Source organism: Cygnus olor, chromosome 8 (assembly GCF_009769625.2).
Source record: "Cygnus olor isolate bCygOlo1 chromosome 8, bCygOlo1.pri.v2, whole genome shotgun sequence".
Lineage (NCBI taxonomy): Eukaryota > Metazoa > Chordata > Aves > Anseriformes > Anatidae > Cygnus > Cygnus olor.
The window spans coordinates 5,617,119-5,635,954 of NC_049176.1; the positions used below are offsets into that span (position 1 = coordinate 5,617,119).

Consider the following 18,836-nt stretch of genomic DNA (forward strand, 5'->3'; position numbering starts at 1 on the left):
TACTTAACCAACCCCACAACAGAATCAGACGCACTCACACATCCCGAGGAATTCAGAGGGAAAAACAACATGGCCACCCTTAGCTGATATAAGGCACTACCGCTATGTGAAGCAATAGTTGGGGAAATTCACAGCCAATCCCTAGAGTATTTAAGTGTAATTTACTTCTAGACTAAGCAAAACAGAAGAAGCTGACAGCATCCTCGTAGCCTGTGCGTTATTACTGTATTAATTTAGAGTGTGGGCAGTCAGTGTTTTAGCACCAGGTTTCCTACCTGACAGTGAAGCCAGGCTGCTCTAGCAGTCAAAGGTTGCAAGGGCCAAGCTCTAATGATTCTGCTTTAGTTTGCTGTAAGGCTTCTTCTCACGTCTAAGTGATGTGAATGTAAAAGCCACCAATGGTACAAGGTATCCTAAGCATAGATTACACAATGCATAGCCTTACATAACTGAAATGAATGAATAAATTTGATCGTATCAAGGATTAAATGGCACATCTAAGCATTTTGGCAATACAAATCATCTTACCCTGTTAAACTTCACCAGTTAAAACACGCTTTAAAAACACTTTGCTTTGGTTGTGGAGTTGGGTTGTTTTGTTTTGTTTTTCAGATAACATGTTGTTATAGCACCAACGTCAAATACGCATTTTGTTTGTTTCTGCAAGACAACCAAACCATGTTCCCTATATCACCTAAAATACCTTTCAAGTGATCTTTAGAGGAGATAAAAGTAGCAGAAAAATAGGTAATGGCAGATTAACCAAATATAAAACAAAATTCTGATTAAAAGTAAAGGTAACTTACGGGTCCAAAATACCTATATCAAAACAAGACAGCTGCACGTCATTTTCCCAATTCTATTAGTTCATACTTGCAGGTCTGCAAGTGTTTTAAATGAGTGGCTTTCATACAAATTGTGATGATACTGCTATATTACACAATTTGTGACTAAGGTTTCATGTTCTGAGAACACAGAGAATCAAATATCCTGTTAATAATCCTTCTGTGTTTCATGTTACCAACACATTCACTATTGTCATTTAATACAGGATGAAAGAAAGGGTCATTCACTTCTATTTGCCTGAAGTACATGTTCTCACTTGACAACATACTGAATCGGAGTCAGCAGCATTCACTGAGCTTTGAGGGAACATCTTTCTCAGAAACAAAAATTCAAAACATTACTATAAAGATAACAGTTTAGATTACGCTTTATATATTGCAAACAGCTGGTATTTTACAATGCCTGAAGTCTTAAACTTGTCAAAGCAAAGTAAGAGGAAAGGAGAGGTAGCTCCAGATGATGCTGAGTGAACTGGAAAGCACAGGGAAAAAAATGATAGACATTTTGCCAAAGTATACATCAATTCATACTTTTCCTTGTGAAACAATTTCTGAAGTGCTGAAATAACACAGTATAGGGTAATGGGAAACACTATTGTGGAATATTATGGAATAATATGGAAGTACTATGATGCTGCTTTGGAGCAATAGGAAGGGAATTTAAAAAAAAAAATCAAAGGTTTTTGGTGCAGGGGAGTCGTTGGTTGTGTTTGTTTGAAGAACTACAACCTTAGCATTGGGAGGAGCAAATTCAAAAACTGACCCCTTACAGAGTATCAGGCAATAAATAAACTTCAAGGTAAGACTGCCAGTGACGGAACAAACCAATACATCTTCCTCTGTACTCAGAGGTCCCCACGCAACGCAGGGCACGAGCCAGGACCTCCCTGCCTGCGTCCGGCCACGAGCCCCCTCTTTCTCGGCACGCAGGAGCTGACTGCAGCAGACTCCCTGAACCCCTCAGGCAGCCAGCACCACCCCAGCAGAGGACACTCTCTTCCCCTGCCCAGCTCCTTCGCCACACACAAGCAGTGGTCCTGGGAGCCCTCCCTGCCCATGCCTTACCAGCTCGTAGCTGCTGCCACCAGCCCTCCTCACTAACGCCGCCCTCGCTCAGCTCAGCGCGCCAGGAGCTGCAGCCTCTCACCCTGCAGCCCTTTCCCTCCTACCCTCCGCACTGCCCTCTTTACCATTCAATTTAATCTTTACACCTACAATTTATTAAACTCTTTTGACCCTCAAAGCAGAGGGGAAGGACGAGGACGAGAAATCCACGACCCTTTATCTTGCCCAGGCACAAGCTGTACTAAGGCACCCCGACACCCAGTGCTGCAGTCCGGTGACAGCCTCCTGGACATGGCAGAGCCAAGGCAGCACGTTACAGAGCGAAGCAGCATGCCGTCACTGAACGATGATCCCGCTATCATTACAGAACAACACGGCATAGCCAAGACTGGTTTTCTGCATTTAACGAGGCATAAATCTTAAATCCTACTTTCAGTCCTCTCTCAACATCCCAAAGCATCTCACAGGCTGATACACCTTTAGATCCATCTCCCAGCTCTTCCTGACCATTCTCTCCAGTGCATACTAGTTTCTTCTCATTGCTTCCTCCTACTTCTTATACACCCTTTCTCTCTCCCCTTGAGCGCTTTATATTGATTCTTTTCTTCTCCTAAACAGTCCTTCTTCCCACTACCACAGGCACCCCACCTTTGTCACAAGGAAATAACTTGGCTTCTCCCCCATGACAGAGCAGCACGCCACGCACAGACACTGAGTGCAATTATCTGCTGATAACCAACATTACAGCATCTCTGAGAAGAAACCAGTACGAATATCTTTCCTATTAATGCATTACACAGCTCCCAGCCCACTAAAACTTTGTGCAGGAGGTGACATTTTAGACAATTCTTGGCAAGATGCATATTCTGCATGTAATACCTCTTAGATAAATATAGCATATAAATAAGCTTTACAATACAAATATAGCACATCTGCAGTCTTCCCTTCCCCCCGCAACCAAAAATAATCAACCTGAACCAAAAAATATTATGGCAGTTTTCAAATATTATTTTCTCCATCTTAAGGTAAGCAGAACTACCTACAAAAACTGGGTCACTCGCTTTCTGTCAGTGCTTTTCTTAGCACAAAACAGAGGCCGTGTTAAGGTTTTGCTTTGAGGAGATATTTGTTCAAAATATCTTATTTACCAAGTCCAACCTGCAGAAGATGCACATATGTATGTATCATATGTGTGTAACATATATCCCCTATGGATAACATATATCCCCTATGGATAACAGTTCTCCTTCAGATGAATCATTGAAATAAGGTCAACTGTTAAAGACATTAAGTGGGCTGATGTACCAACAAAGAAGCAAATAGATTGAAAAGGTTGAAAAGTTCAAAAAAATGAAACCAATTACACTGAACATACAGTTTTAAATAGCTCCAAGGCGTTTGTTTTGTTTTACTCCCACTCTTATTACCTATAAAAATGGAACCAGTTCACAGATTGTTGTTCAAGCCCAAGAGGTTTGGCAGTTTCAGAACAACTCTCTTAATCAAAATGCATCTTTGTGGGCCTTCCTTAACTCAATAAGCTAGCTGCTACCATAACTCTCACTGTGTGTTTGCTTGTTATCTTGCACGCCAGCTGTCTCTATAAGATCTCTCTGCCCCAGGAAAACAGAGTGACACCCCGTGACTCCTGGAAGGGCACAAGCACCACTCTGGATCTTTTCTATTTTCTCACTCAGCTCTTCTGGTCCCCCCCCGGAGCCCAGCCATAAGTCGCATCCTCACGCGCCGAGGTCAGCAAATCCACTTACACCCCAGCCTGCCTTTCAGGCAGGGATTCACAAACTGGTGGCGCAGAGTCAAGAGATGCTTCCAGTTTGCTCCTTCACACGTGATAAGCGACGTTTGATACCCGATACTTGACATGCTCTCCTAGGCCAAGATTTGGAATAAAAAAGCAAGTGGCTTTTTCTCAGTGCTCAGATGCCACCCAAAAACATCACACAGATACAACGATCATGAACTTTCTTGCACTACATGGTCACATCAAATAAATAATTCCCTAAAATTAGAAGACATTTGAACTTGTAATACAAACTGAGGGACGTTTTGTTTATTTTTATTAGAACAATAGGAAATAGTTATTTTTCATATTTAACCTATGTCAACATCTCCTTTAGTGAACTCCCATGCCAGTATTGCACTAAGTGCAGTTTTCCTGTTGAGCAATCTCTCATAAGCTAACTAAATGCCTTGTAAAAACTATTTCAAAACTAGTTTACAAAGTATTAAAGATAGAAGATAAGCATTGAACAGATGACATCTTCTGCAAATCCATTGTAATCCGCTGATTTAGGTTTTAAATTTCTGTTGATAAATTATTCAAGTTCTTGTATGATCAAGATGAAACATTAGGATTAGTACTCTCTGTTATGGATCACTTCTATTTCTGTTATTTTCCCCAGCCTACGTTATCCACGAAGAGGCATCTGGGCACAGTGACTGGCTGCAGTGAACAGCTCCCACAGAAGACGCCGCAGCTCCATCCTCGTCTCACCGTCACCCAGCACTCGTGCTGCGCTTCAGGGGAAGCCTGGCCACGCAGCAGCATGCCGCTCATGTCTCAGCAACCTGTTTAGCACATTCCCTCTTCCAGCTCCCTTCCTGCTGGCTGTTTCACTCTTCACATGGTAAAGAGCATGCCTGCAGTAAGGACTGCTTTCACAATCCCAGAAAGGAAGGCCACTACCAGCTCTCAGGTCTCAATCAGACTCCCCTATAATTGGTTTTCAAGCCCAGAAGACATTATGTGATCTGTCTTCAGAATTACCTTCGCTGATTGCACACGCACTGGACGGAAATGACAACTCGTGGTGCTAGAGCCCTTCAGAGGTCAGACAGTGAAGTGCTCTGCAGCCCTGACACGAGCTTTTGCTAGAGGCCACGCGCTGCTGTTCTTCTCAGTCATGGTGAAAAAAATGGATGAGAAAGTCCCTGAAGCCAGCAGCTCCCATTCTCACACACAGCCCACATGCCATTTTTCACACACAACCAAGCACTGTGCCACGCCAGCTTCTAAGGCAGAAGGCAGGCAGCGTTCAGCTGGAGACCCAGCGGTGGGAGATCCATTAGCACAGCAACAACCCTGCTCAACTGAAGCAACAACTTGCTTGTTGAAGCAAACAACTCCTTCACGAAGGCGAGGTTCTGGCTTTCCCACCTGAGGCTTGCTTTCTGCATAACTGACTCAGTCAGCTTTGTTCTTCAAAGGACAACTTGTAGTAACCAAATGTATTGTCACAAACATAGAAACGCAGGCAGCAACAGCCAACATCCAAATAGCTTCTAAATCCCTTGTTTTGCCATCTAGAACCACGGCGACACTTCTGTTACACAGGCATTATCTCGAGCAGGCAGAGGGGCTGAATCCACGGCTTTCAGGTGCATCAAACAGACCACCCCTGAGGGACAGCTGTGACAAAGTGCGTGGCTGGTGGTGGCACAAGACATGCAGTTCCTGCCTTGGCCAGACCATAAAACAGACCATACCCACCTGGCCTTTAGGTCAGGCACGTGTCTGTGCAGCAATATCGGGCACCACAAGCCTGTTTCTCCTGCCCCCTGCCCTTAGCACCGACAGCAGCTCAGCAGGGCTACTGTTCCCCGCACGAGGCCCCCCCCAGCGAGAAGGCAGCCTCTGCAGAAACAACAGCAAGCACAAGCCTCTGCACTTCAGATGTAGCTTTTAATGCGTTACCAGGATCTACAGAGCAGCGCTGATGAGCATTACAGACATCTGATCTGCCACATTCACTCTGAAACAAAATAAACATGTAACGAAATGGAAGAGACTCGGCTCTCCCGTCAGAGCTAGCGCCTACTCCCTGGCCCGCCTGGGGCAGCACCACGCGCTTTCCTGTTCTTCAGTGCTGGTGACTTCAGAACTAGCCCCCGAGCCATGAAAACTTGGTTCACACAGAAAGGCCTGATAAATGTCAGCAGCAGTACAAGCTAAGGCACAAATCAGGCAGTCTACCTCCCATGAGACCCATTCGTGGAGCATTCATCCACCCTCTCATTCTCTGGTTTTATTGCTCAAAAACTGCTGCAAGAATCCCCTGACTGTTCTAAGACTGCGCAGCACACACAGCATCGGATCATGGTGGAGGGAAACCATAGCTCAATTTTAGAAGACCGCACGGAAGGGCCACGCGAGGTTCAAACAGCTCAGCTAAGCAGTACGGAAGCGGCAGCACATTCAAGCAGGCTACCTGATCAGAGGCTGGGACCATTTGCATCCCAATGCCACATCTGCTCTGGCACCCCATGCCTCCAGTGCCCATAAATCACTGCCTCACAAGGAACAGAGCATTACCTAGTGTTTCTACATGCCCCTGAGTATCCTACGGTACACCAACACGACAGTTTATTGACAGGTGTTATTCTGACAAAAATCACTAAGGCTCAGCTCTGCACAACCCAGTAGCTCAAAATCAATCATCTTAAGCCTCTGAGAGTCAGCATAAGTTATTGCTAAGCTGTCTTTACAGTCTCAGCAGCAAACTACAAGCAAACCTGCCGAATTCACTCCAACTACATTTTTAGTGACAATATCTGAAATTCTCCCAGAACGATTCTTTCCAGCAAAAAGTACCTCCTCCAAGAGACTTTTCATTAAACCCCCCAGAACCTCACAAAGATCAACAAACCTTGATCTCACAGAAGACGAAGGTAACAGGAAGGCAGGCTTAGCCACTACAGGTTTTGATCCAGCAACAGTTCCCTGCTTGCAAAGGTAGAAGCAGCGCAGGGCAGAAACACACCCCTGGCGAGAGCAGCCGGCAGCACCACGGAGCGCAGGTTCCTCGGGCACTCAGCAGGCAAGGGGGCAGATGTTGGGGCCGGGGAAGTGTCAGTGTCCACGCTATGCACATATAGAGCTCAAGTTCAAGCTATGCATCATAAATAATCCAAGATCTCCAACTACAAGCCATAGTTCAAAAGCTCAAAGAAGTAAATACGAACTTTAACAATTCTCAATGTGCTCTAATCAAGGAAGACAAAATGTCTTGATACTCAAAAGAAGCAGAAGCAGACCGCCACAACTTTTATTCATCAAAAATAAAATTAAGTGATGTTGGCCCAGGCAAGTAGCATTAACCTCTAATTGCAGTTGATTCAATTAGCTATCCAAATAATGCTCGGTAATATCGTGAGGCCACCTTTTGTCCATTATAAACAGGGCAGGAAACCACGTCCAACAGTTCATATGCAAATATAGCTCTGCAAGCTCAGGTGAAAAAGGGTCACTTTGGCAGCAATCTAACCATAACGAAGACACAAACCAAGGCTCTGGCACAGTTTATCAAGTCCTGATTCCCTCACGGGGTTGGAACAGTGCACAGCACGTGAGAACTTCCCCAGATTCATTCCATTCACGTCCATCGCCCTGCTCAAGTACCAGCCCCATGTGCCCAAGCCCAGGAGGCACGGCAGCTCTCCGTGGGGCTGGGATACCCGTCCTGCCGCCCAAACCCAGCACCGTGGCCTGGCAGCTTTTGCCCCGACCGGCTGAAGCGCCTGACGCTTTTTTTCCCCTTTTACACTGACAGAAAATGGCACTGCAGTGGTAAAGTGCAGATGTCAGAAAAGGGAATTAACAAGCCAGAAGATAACTAACACTGTGGGTAAACACAGACAAAGAACGTTCCTCCTAGAAGTACAAAATGCTTTTTGCTGGCGTCCTAGCCATGAATGCTTTTACACGTACGGGAAGGAGAGTTACCAATGTGAGCTGTTACAGCGTGCTGGCTGTTTCAAAGCACACCAAAGACTTCCAAGTTCAGTCCCCCCCAGCCATCTGCTCGCGTCCCCGCTCTCAGCAGCGCCATAGGTGTGCGCGATGCCTCCGCAGGAAGCCCCGCAGAAGCCTCCTCTCCCTGAATTACCAGCATCCCCTCATCTCGGCACCCGAGACCGGCTTCGAGACAGCCACAAAGCCCGGCTCCTACCTAACAAGGCACCCGGCAGCGGCCGCCCGGGGAGCCGCCGTGCGCCCCGACCCCCGGGCGGCAGAGCCAGGGCCCCCCGGCTCCGCTCCGACCTCCGCCCGCGGAGGCTGAGGCCGAGGCCGGGGAGGCCCCGAGGCCAAGGCGCGCCCCGGAGGCCGCCCCCGCCGTGCCGCAGCCCCGTCCCCCGCCCGGCCCGGGGGCAGGCAGGCTGCCTCCCCGCCCCGCAGCCCTCAGCGCCCCCCGCACGCACGGCCCGGGGTCGGCCCGGAGGAATTAGGGAGGCGGGGATGCTCTGCGGACTGCCCGCCTTAGGCACCGGGGGGCACAGGAGCCTTACCCCCCGTCCTTCCCCACGGCGGGGGCGGGCAGCGCCCGGCTCTCCCGCCACGGGGGGGGTGGCGGGGGGAACGAAGGCAGCCCCGGGACCCCCAAGCCCCCCGGCCGCACCTGGGACATCTGCGGGCGCAGGTTGATCTCCTTGAGGTTGATGGAGTGGCCGCGCAGGTTGTTGAGCAGCTGGCAGAGCAGCACGCCGTCGCGCAGCGTCTGCGCCAGGTCGAAGACCTGTGCCGTGTCCCAGGTGACCCGGTGGTTGGGCGGCAGCACCTTGCAGCTGATCAGCCACTGCCCGCACTGCTTCCACGGCTCCATCCCGGCCATGCTGCGGCCGCCCCGGGCCCCGCGGCGCCCTCCCGGTGCCGGCCCGCTCCCACCGCCCCGCTCCGCCCCGGGACCGCCCCCGCCGGGCGGAGCCCACCCGGCACCGGGCCCCACCGCCCCCCCGGGCTCCAGGAGGCGCTCGGGCAGCGGCAGGGCTCGGCCTCGAGTGGAAATGGCAAAAAATGAAGTTGGCGGCGCGCAGAGCTCTCCCCATCTCCGTGTCAAAAGCCAGCGCTGCCCTCCTCCAGCAGCGCTGGGGACTTCTCAGAAAGGAGTCTCTTAATAGGATACAAAACATCTTCCCTTTTCTATTAAAAGGCTTTTTTTAATAACCAGAAAACGCTTCAAGTATTATTAATGTGCCACTCTGAGGAAAAAAAACAATCCAGTGTGAGAAAGCCTTCCAACAGCAGAACACAAACATGATTATCCACAGCTATCCCTCATTTTCATGCCTCCTCCCTTAAAAGCCTGACACTTAGCGCTTTCTGAGCAAACTAACCCCACAAAAGCTCTTAATAATTTCTTCAAGAATTAATATAATATTTCTGGGAATGGATTTCAAAAGCTGAGGCCTAACAGCCCATCTGTATATTTCAGCTGTTTTAAAATGCTGCTTCACCTTTTCTGCGAGTGACAGGCCTGTTGTTCCAGACATTTTCATCAAGATCCTGGCTTGTATCAGGAATAGTGTAGCCAGCAGGAGCAGGGTGGTGATCGTTCCCCTGTACTCTGCTCTGGTGAGGCCGCACCTTGAGTGCTGTGTTCAGCTTTGAGCTCCTCACTACAAGAAGGACATCGAGGCCCTGGAGCGTGTCCAGAGCAGGGCTACGAAGCTGGTGAAGGGCCTGGAACACAAGTCCTGTGAGGAGCAGCCGAGGGAACTGGGTTTGTTTAGTCTGGAGAAGAGGAGGCTCAGGGGAGACCTTATTGCTCTCTACAACTACCTGAAAGGAAGGTGTGGGGAGCTGGGGGTCGGCCTCTTCTCACAGGTAACTAGTGATAGGACTAGATGGAACGGCCTCAAGTTGCAACAGGGGAGATTTATTTTGGAAATTAGGAGACATTTCTTCCCAGAAAGAGCAGTCAGGCATTGGAACAGGTTGCCAAGGAAAGTGGTGGCGTCGCCATCCCTGGGGGTTGTTTAAGGAAAGGTTGGACGTGGTGCTTAGGGACCTGGTTTAGTGGGTGACATTGGTGGTAGTGTGATGGTTGGACCAGATGATCTTGGAGGTCTTTTCCAACCTTAATGATTCTGATTTTCCCCAGTAGAACATGCTGTTAACCCTGGATTGGGCATGGAGGTCTGCCCACCACGCTGTAGGGCAGCTCCCCCCAGAAGCAGACGAACCAGTGGGATCCACCACCCACGACACCTGTGCAGTCACCCAGCAGACAACACATCAGCTAGGTGTGACTTGCCACTAATTAGAAGGCACAACAGCTGCTGCAGGACATGGGGCACTGTTTGGTTCCTCACTAGGGAGGCACAGAGCCACCAGCAGCTAGCCTGCTCCCCAAGATGTCCCCAGCTCTGACCGAGCGCGCAGGGAGCTCACTCAGCTGCTCCACACAGGCCAGGCCGGTCAGAGCAGAAACCCCCTTTCGCACAACACAAACCTGATGTAGCAGTGAGAGGGTTTTGTGTGAGCAAGAAGAGGGATCCTCAATCCAAAGTATCAGTGGCAGTGCAGCTGAGCTTCAAATCTTCAGAATAACCTGCGTGCGCCCTGGAGAGCACGACCCCCGTGTGGGTGGTGTCTGCAGTTCCCCTGCCCCGATCCCAGTGGCTCCCTCGGCCGAGCCCACCTGTGCCACAGCTCCTGGGCAGCAGGTGAGCTTGCAAATCATCAACAGGAGGCACAGAGCTGGACCACCCACAGCCAGGCAGAATTAGAGACAACTCAGTTCCTTCCTGACATCAAACAGGACTGAAGTTAACTACCTGAGATCATTTGGTTATCACCGCCCAACAGATTGAACATCAGAGCAGTTTGATCAAGAATACAACAAAGCACTGTCTCGTAGTAAGACTTTTTTTTTTAATCTGCAACAAGTTAAACACAAAATGGCTCGTGAATAAAAAATTTGGTGGTGCCCAGGAGCTATCCCCACTCAGACTGAGGACATACATAACGCTAAAGCCAACGCAAAAGGCAGCAAAGTAAATAAATGAAAGAAACAGAAAACATCAGCACTGTTATCTACACCCCCACTTCAGCTGCCTGCAGCCGGATCAGTGATACAGCAGCACACTCAAGGCAGCATAAGCTGTTGGGATGCTTTTGCAGAAGTACAGAAAAGCAAGCACCATTCTGATTTATAAACAGAAAAAAAAATACACTTCAGGCAAGTTTCTCAAATTGATAAAATCATTTTACATGGTTTATTAGGAGCAATCCACCATTCCTTAATCCAAGCTTCCTATCACTAGAATTTGTAGGCTTTAAAAGCAGTATGTGGAAGCAGACATCTTATAAACCTATTCTGGGGTTTTAAATTGTTTGTAGGTCATAGGCTGTTACACTGAAGCGTAAGAACTAAATTACATTCAAAATACAAAATACAGCAGAGGAACGAAAACATATCGACCAAGTGCCATTCCTGCAGATATATTAAGATTATGTAGCTGGCCATGCTTAGTAATGGCAACGTGAATGCATTGAAAGGGGAATAATAAAAACAATCACTGAAGTAACCACTTGTGCACTTAAGTGGAGGAAACTCTTTTGTGGGAAGCATTTGGCTGTCCACACCTGCACTGAGCATAGCTTACCAACAAGGACACCTTGAAGCTTACTGGAGACTCACACAGAGAAGAATCCATGTTTCTACATAAACTCAAGAAAACCAGCTCTGCAAGAAGTTGTGCGCTTGAAAGGAGGGAAGGGTCAAACAGAAGGGGCAAACAGGTGAAATTCATGGTCAGCACAGCCTTGGTAGAGCAGATGCTCACTGCTGACACAGTGGATGTATAGGCACACATTCCCTTTCCTCTTGCAGTACTTCTCCCAACCTTCCTCACCATCCTACATTGCCCACAATCATTTATTGAAGGGTGTTTGATTTTTGAATTAATCCTGAATTTGTTTGGGTCCAAGAGCTACTTTGACATTGACAATTTTTGCTGTTAACAAATGTGAAAAAAAAAAAACACCACCATAACTAAAATATCAAGTACTTCAGATGAACCACCTGCTGAAGACATACTGAGACATACTGGAAATTCGATTTATTTGCATCCTGGCTTCCTCCTCATACTCCAAAAATTGCCCAGTTGGAGGGTGCTCCAGATGGATAGAGAGCCCAGTTTAAAAGTCACCTCAGCCCATTCCCTCCACTAGAACAGACTGACGCTCAAACCTAACATGGAGGTCTCAGTTTAGGTTGCTCAAAAGAGCTCAAATTATTTTACATACCTTCTTCCCCCCCTTAACACATCAGGAAACCATTCACTGAATTAGTTCATCTTCAGATTCTTAAAACAAAACCAGCAACATTAAGGACTTGCATTCCTGCATTCAAAATACTTCCAGTCAACTACATAAAAATAAAAAAAACTATTAAAGAGCAGCAAGTCTGAAGAATTGTACAACAAAATGCACACAGAAAGAACTCTTGCATGTTTTTTCTCTCCTTCCAAGAGAGAACTGTCTCTTTGCTGGAGACATCATAAATTTGTTGCTTTTACTCTTTACCCTGTGCTGCATCCGGTGAAGGTGCGACTCCAGCTCCTTTCTTGTTACTTTATTGAGAGGAACTCAATTAGTTTTATAAGCTTTATCATTTCTGGCTCTTAAAGTTTTCCTGTCCTCTGACAATAGCTCAAGTGCATTTTTGAATAACCCAGAGAAAGCTGGGCAAGCTGAAGTGAAGCACTGCCCTCGTTTGTGGGTACTAAATGCCTGCGTGCCAGCTGAGCCAGCAGTGAGCTCATGCTCAGCATGTCTCAATTAGATCCACTTAATTATACTAGTAAGAAAATTCAGTTACATGCAGTTTGCAAGAGAACAGAAATATACAGCCTTTGTCTCAGACACTTGTATCGTTATCCTGCTTGAAAACGCGCCGGGCTAATGTGGCTCCTGGCCAGAAACTTCCCTTGAACCATGCTCTTTTTGGCTTGAAGTGAATAATCAGGAGGTGGACAGACTCCAGCATTTCTTAAGTAGCCTGCTCATCTTGCAGTAAAAGTAAATGAGGGTAAGATCGCTGACCAGCATTCTTCAATAATTTGCCTGCCACTTAAATGAATGTTGATCAGGATCTCCCAGGTGCACCAGGCTGTATCCAACTGTGACCGGCTCCAGTCTCAGAACTACTGCAGAAACTTTGTGGCAGAAAGAAAAGCAGTGCTGCTTGATTGTTAATTATTTAATTGATTATTAATTTTTAATTGTCTTATCATGAAAAGTCTTACACTAATCGGAGACTTTCAGAAAAATAAACATTCTAAATCAATATCTGAATTTCAGCAAAGCACTATACATTGCTTTAAAAAGACTTCAAGTTTGCACGGAAAGAATAGTGACTTGAAATCTAAATGAAACACTGAAAACAAAGAACAATAACAAATAAAACAATAAGATGAAAGGATGCATGGAACTGAGCAGAACAAGAGCTGGTATTGAATTCACTTTTCAGTAGAGACCTGAAAGATGCAGTCAGTCAACATGTGTAAACATGTAAATAGTTATGAACTAGGAGGAACTGTCAATGCCATCTGACACCAGATGAACACCAAGATACTGGTTTTATTACAAAATTGCCTGGATACTCAAAATGCATTTGAATGTTTGAGAAACCTATAAGTATGCAAGGGAAGATCCATCTAAACCAGTCAATGTTGAAGTGTTGAAGGAGTCACGTGGGCTGCCTAGATCTAACAGCTACCTACCAATCATCTGAAGACATTGCCTTCAACTCTACTTCCCCTGCCAGAAATCTGCTTTCCACTGAAGTCAACAGAAGCTTGATTTCAATGGGTCCAGAATCTTTTGTTCTATTCCTAATACACAACATTTGATTTCTAGAAGCCAAAACTTCACCTTTCTAAAAACCATTCATACAAAAGGAACAATGGTATGTCATCTGAGCTGAAATGGGTGAAATGTAACTGTCAACATGCGGTCATGAATTTTATAAGGAAAACAAAGTTAGAAAAAAAAAAATTTGTTATGTAGTACTTTACAACATTTTTGACCAAAATATCAAAAGGCTGGTGTCTTAAGAATCCAAGCAACTTGAAGCAGTAAAGAAAATCGTCACCTTCCCTATGTCTTAGTAGGTCCATCTCTATCTCCTCTGACTTCACTGATGCCTCTAAACAATATTCCCATTTCTTACCCCTTCCCCTATTTTACCTCCATTGCTTGTCTTCCATAAGTTGTTCTCAACAGTCTGATGATGTTTTTAAATACAAAATCAGATCAGATGACAGGGTTACAGGATGGTGAAAACACCTCTTTTCACTAAAGATAGGAGGAGATGTAGACAAATGTACTTCTCACAGTCCCAGATGACAAGAAAGTGATATTTTTATGAAAGGTCAAGGTGTTCAGGTACGTGTAACTGAGATATGAGTGCAGAATGCTACAGATTAGCAGGAAGTAAGCCCTAAAGCAAGGAAAAATAGTTTTTGTTTGTTTCCATAGTTTGTTCAGAACCCCAAATCCAGGAAGATTTTCCTGCAGCTTTGGATGAAAGCATCAATTGCTGGAAGAGATCTGAATATAAAAAGGTCCAGGAAAACAAAAGTTTCTACCTAAAGCTTGGAAAAAATCTGAAAAGCACCATGCATGAAACGTCTACTCAAAGAGCAAAAGAATATTTGAAGCAATGTTTATAACTCTATTGCTAATAGAATATTATTTCAAAGTTAATAGTATTAGGCAATTGAGTTTTTTATATCCTACAGTCAAAGTTCACCACTAGTCTCTAATCTCACGCTGTGCTAACAACTATAGTAAATAGGGCAGTCACATATAATCTCAAAGACACTGTTCCAGTTATTCCACCTACAGTGTTAGGCCTTTATTTACATACTAATCTATGTTTGGCAAATGAAAGTTTCCTTTTATGCTCACAAGTCAAATATATTAATGATTTTTAACTGCAAAACTGCAGAATTTATTTTTAGAGATGTCAGCAGGCAAAGTATTTCTAAACACTTCAGTAGGCAGCACAGCTTCACCTCTAATGTTTCCTGTGCTTGTCTCTCCTCAGGAATAAAGAATATAAATATTTCAGAACACACTGCTACCTACTTTGTTAGTCTCTCATAACAAGTGTACTTGGGCACTGCTCATCTAATGAACCTGGGCCAGTGCTAGACTGCAGATCAGCAGAGGCTGAAGAACTCGGGGGCTCCTTATTCAGTCCATAGGGTGGCATTTGCACTACCAGGGACAACGGCACTAGGCTAGGGCCTGCACCTAATCGATGCCATTAACCCTGGCCTACAGTTCAGAAGAATAAGCCACCACAAGAACAAGATACAAATCTTGAAAACTGGCCTCTGAGTGTGTTGAACTTCCATTTCTGCAAGTTCAGTTTTAGACCCCGCTCCCACAGTGACAGCAACAGACAAAAAGTGTCTTTTATCTCATGGCCATCGAGTCCCACCCACTATGCTGATATCAAAACTTCCCCAACCCTGGTTGAGAAATATTGCTCAAGATAAAACTATCCATGTGAAGTGATGATTTAGAAACAAAGGTTTCAGTTCAGGACTGTCACATGGAATAGTGTCAGAACCAAGATATGCTGCTCTCACCATATCAAAAATAGTGGCAGGCATCTGCCAACATAAAGCATTACCCATCTGAAGTCCAAGTGAAGTCTGGCAAGTTGTAAAACTATTACACCCTCCCACGTCTTTTTTCTTATAGTGCCCTTAGCACTGTACCAGGACTCAGGTAGGAGTGAAGGTTCATTACTGGCTCCAAAAGGAGCAACAGCTACCTCCTGCTTGCTAAAAAACCTGTGTAGACCCAGGCGCTCTGTAGGCTATTATCTCACCTACAGAAGAGTGAGGAGTGCCAGAGAACAGCTCTCAGAAAAAAACTGGTTTCTGGCAGGGGGGAAAGAGGCAATACTCCCTGACACAACGCAGGTTATTCTGAAAGCACAGGGAATAACATATAGACACAAGCTGCCTTAAAGAGCATGACAAGATAATACAAGCAACAGGCAAAGACAAAGGTATGGCCACCCAATGACAGAAGCATAACAGCTCTATCTACTACAGAGCTGATTTAGTAGACAAAATTGAGAAAATGCCCTTTCCAAGCACCACTGAGCCTTCCTCCCCTTTTTGTTCTTCCACATTTCCTGCAGCCAGCCCTTCTTATGACATTGCATCTTGTACGTGACGCTCAAACAGGGAAAGCTTACAGCACCCAGGTACCAGCACTTCCCTCAGCCTCTGTGGATGCCCACCACACAGGACCTTGGCACAATTTTAAATGCAATTAAAAGAAAAAAAAGAATCTATGATATGATATCAAAAGGTTACATATCCAAATTAGATGAACCCACGCCAATATTACAAAGCAAAGGAATAACAACGTGCCAGCAAGCGACAGAAGGACACAGGTACAACCAGCAGGAACTAATCTTCTGCAAAGGCTGCCAGAGCTGCAGCAAAAGCCGATGCTACCATCGCACAGTGTTTTCCTGTCCTCCAAGCCCAAATTCTGCAGAGTTGTACCTGCTAATTCCTTTCACAAGTATCTGCAGCTACATTACCTGCTTCCTTGGATTTACAATGAAGTTGCATAAACAAACAAACACAGGCAGGATTATAGCACTTGAGTTGTTGGCTTTTCCCTATTTCCCAGGGAGGCACCAAAGGGCAGATGCAGGCAAAGGTCTGGCAGTCAAGGCATTGTGCTGGATCCAAGGCCAGGACAGGAACACAGTGACCAACCACCAAGCACCCACCCCAGAGGCTGGGCAAAACAGCAGCCAGCCCCAGAAGCCAGTATTTAGTCTCCTGGGAGATTAATAGTAGCCAGGTGGCCCAGCCTGCGTTCACGGCCAGCTGTGCTAAGCCAGCCGAACTCACCGAGGTTCCTGGTGGTCTGAGGACAGCCCTCTTGGGTGGCTGGGAGAGCACAGGTTAGCTTGAACTTCTTGACTGAAGGATCCTCTTGGAGTGGTTTGGGCTATGTGATACAGTGATAGACTGCCAAGAAAAGGAAGATGTGCACATACAGAGACTTCACTGGTCTCACACAAGGTTATTAGATGAGTTAATCAAGGTGCTGGCAAATCTTGTACCAATGTGTCAGCCCTGCTAGCTTGACATATCATCTTCGTAGAAAAATAAAGTGTTTTTTGTTTGTTTGTTTGTTTTTTCTCCAAATGCTTCTTGTGTTATAAATGCTACTACATAATGGTTTGTACTGACTGATCCAGTATCACTCTGCACTATGCGTAGTACACTGATAATCAGTGCCTTTAGCTTCACTGGTTGTGACTTTCCCTGCAGTAGGGGACAGCACGAATAATGCTGGTGATCATTTGATCATTCACCAGTTGCTGTTTGCAGGTGGCGAGTACGCAAAGAGTCTGCCATGAATCTGAAAAGACAGAAGTATGGGGCACTGAAATGCGTTGTCCTTTTAGCACAGCTGATAACTATAACTATTTGCTGTTTGGCTGCAAAGTTGCCCAAAGGCTGCCTTGGACTGCAGTTTCTGTTTCTGAGATCCCAACCCAAGTCTCAGAAACCCCACTGGGTGGCCAAAGGCAAGAGAGAGAACTTAGAAATTCATTTTTTTTAGAGGAAAGGGCTCAAAATAAATGGGCATATACAATGCCACGCTTACAGTGTCATTTTCCTCTGCAATTAAATATAAGGAAACGATAGTATGACCACATTAACACAATTTTCTCCAAAATTAGAGTGCGGAAAAGTTGGATTGCATAGATCTAAGTGAGAAAGCTCCCTTTCTGGATTGAAATAACACTGGAAACATTTGGCACGGCCTTTCACTGCCCTTTAAAGCATTTCTTTTGCTGCCCCTGTGTAGAAATCCTGCAGCAGCAGCCGGGTCTGGGGCCAGCAGCCGTGCCCAGGAGCAGCTCCTCTCTGCTGCTCTCCGCCAGCCATTGCGAGCATTTAGGGAAAGAGTTAAGCAGATGTCAGCCTCAAATTGCACAGCATGATAGTCTGAAGACTCTTCCTTGTCTTCACTGCAAACTGCTGGATGGTATTTGACGAGATAACGGATTAGCCCACTGCTGAGCCACAGCGTCCTTTGGATGTCACATTTTTCAACAGGTAGCTCTCAAAAAATGCAGGACTGGAGAGGCTGGCAGAGCCTGTGAGTCTGTTGCAGCATTCACCATGCAAGAGGCCCGCATTTCTGTTTAATTTAGAATTAACTAGACTTCTAAAATATTCCTTGGGGTATAAGAGGTGTCTTTGTTTAAGTTTGTGTTGGAATTTCAGTGCCTGCGAAAGCAAGGGTCTGAACTTTCTCCCTGTTTTCAGGATAAGCTGCTCATGGCATTTTACAGAAATCTTGGTTCCCCCTTGGCAACCTCCCCCAGCACCTGTGGGTTTTTTGGAGGCTTTTCCTGCCAAGGAGGGGATGTAGGAGGCCGGTGGGGGAGCGCATCCCCACAGCACCTTCGAGGACAGGCAGCTACGTGGCTGCTCAGCCCTGCAACTGCTGTGTCCTGGGCCTGCTGCTAACAACCCCTCTGTGTGTGTTAGGGGCACTCTAAATACTGAGATACATTCATGCCTGGTGAAAAGTGCTAATTTCTGTAGTTATACTAGGCATGAGTTTAAGTCACTATATCCCTTTAAAATTGGCCAATTGGGATTAGTTACAGGAATGCAGTTAAGCTCAGATATAATGCTTTAGTGAGACTAAAGCCACTGACAGATCGCAATTACAGCTAAGAACAACAAACTTGCTAACCAGAAGCCAATCCAACAAACACAAACGTATAGCAATTGTTAGCTATTGGAACAGCACGCTTGCATTTGACACCTTAAACAATCTGGAAGATCGACATAATGATTACTCTAAAAGGGAAAAAAAAAAAAAGAACATGTTGGAAACAGCTGTTAGGAAACAGGAAGGTTTTAAGCAGATGGTTAAAAGTGTCAGTCTGAGGCAAAATACAGCTCTCCCTGCTGCTGAATGAAAATCTCCTTCCTGGTTATAGCCACCATACCTGTGTGCCTGCCGCACTGGTCTCCGATCAGTAAGGCCCGGTGGATGCGGGCTCAGGGCACCTGTCCCCACGTCTGTCCCACAACACAGCGTGCAGCGTG

The 18,836-nt window shown here is 46.1% G+C and overlaps 1 protein-coding gene across 1 annotated transcript in view; it reads right to left on the bottom strand.

Annotated features, from left to right (window-relative positions):
• VAV3 (vav guanine nucleotide exchange factor 3) overlaps positions 1-8,602 on the bottom strand; it is a 167,980-nt gene extending 159,378 nt beyond the window's left edge. Inside the window, exon 1 of the mRNA XM_040566157.1 lies at positions 8,327-8,602. Coding sequence (XP_040422091.1) covers positions 8,327-8,539 — 213 coding nt within the window. The 5' untranslated portion in view covers positions 8,540-8,602. The remainder of the gene's footprint in view (positions 1-8,326) is intronic.
• Positions 8,603-18,836: the final 10,234 nt, after the last annotated feature.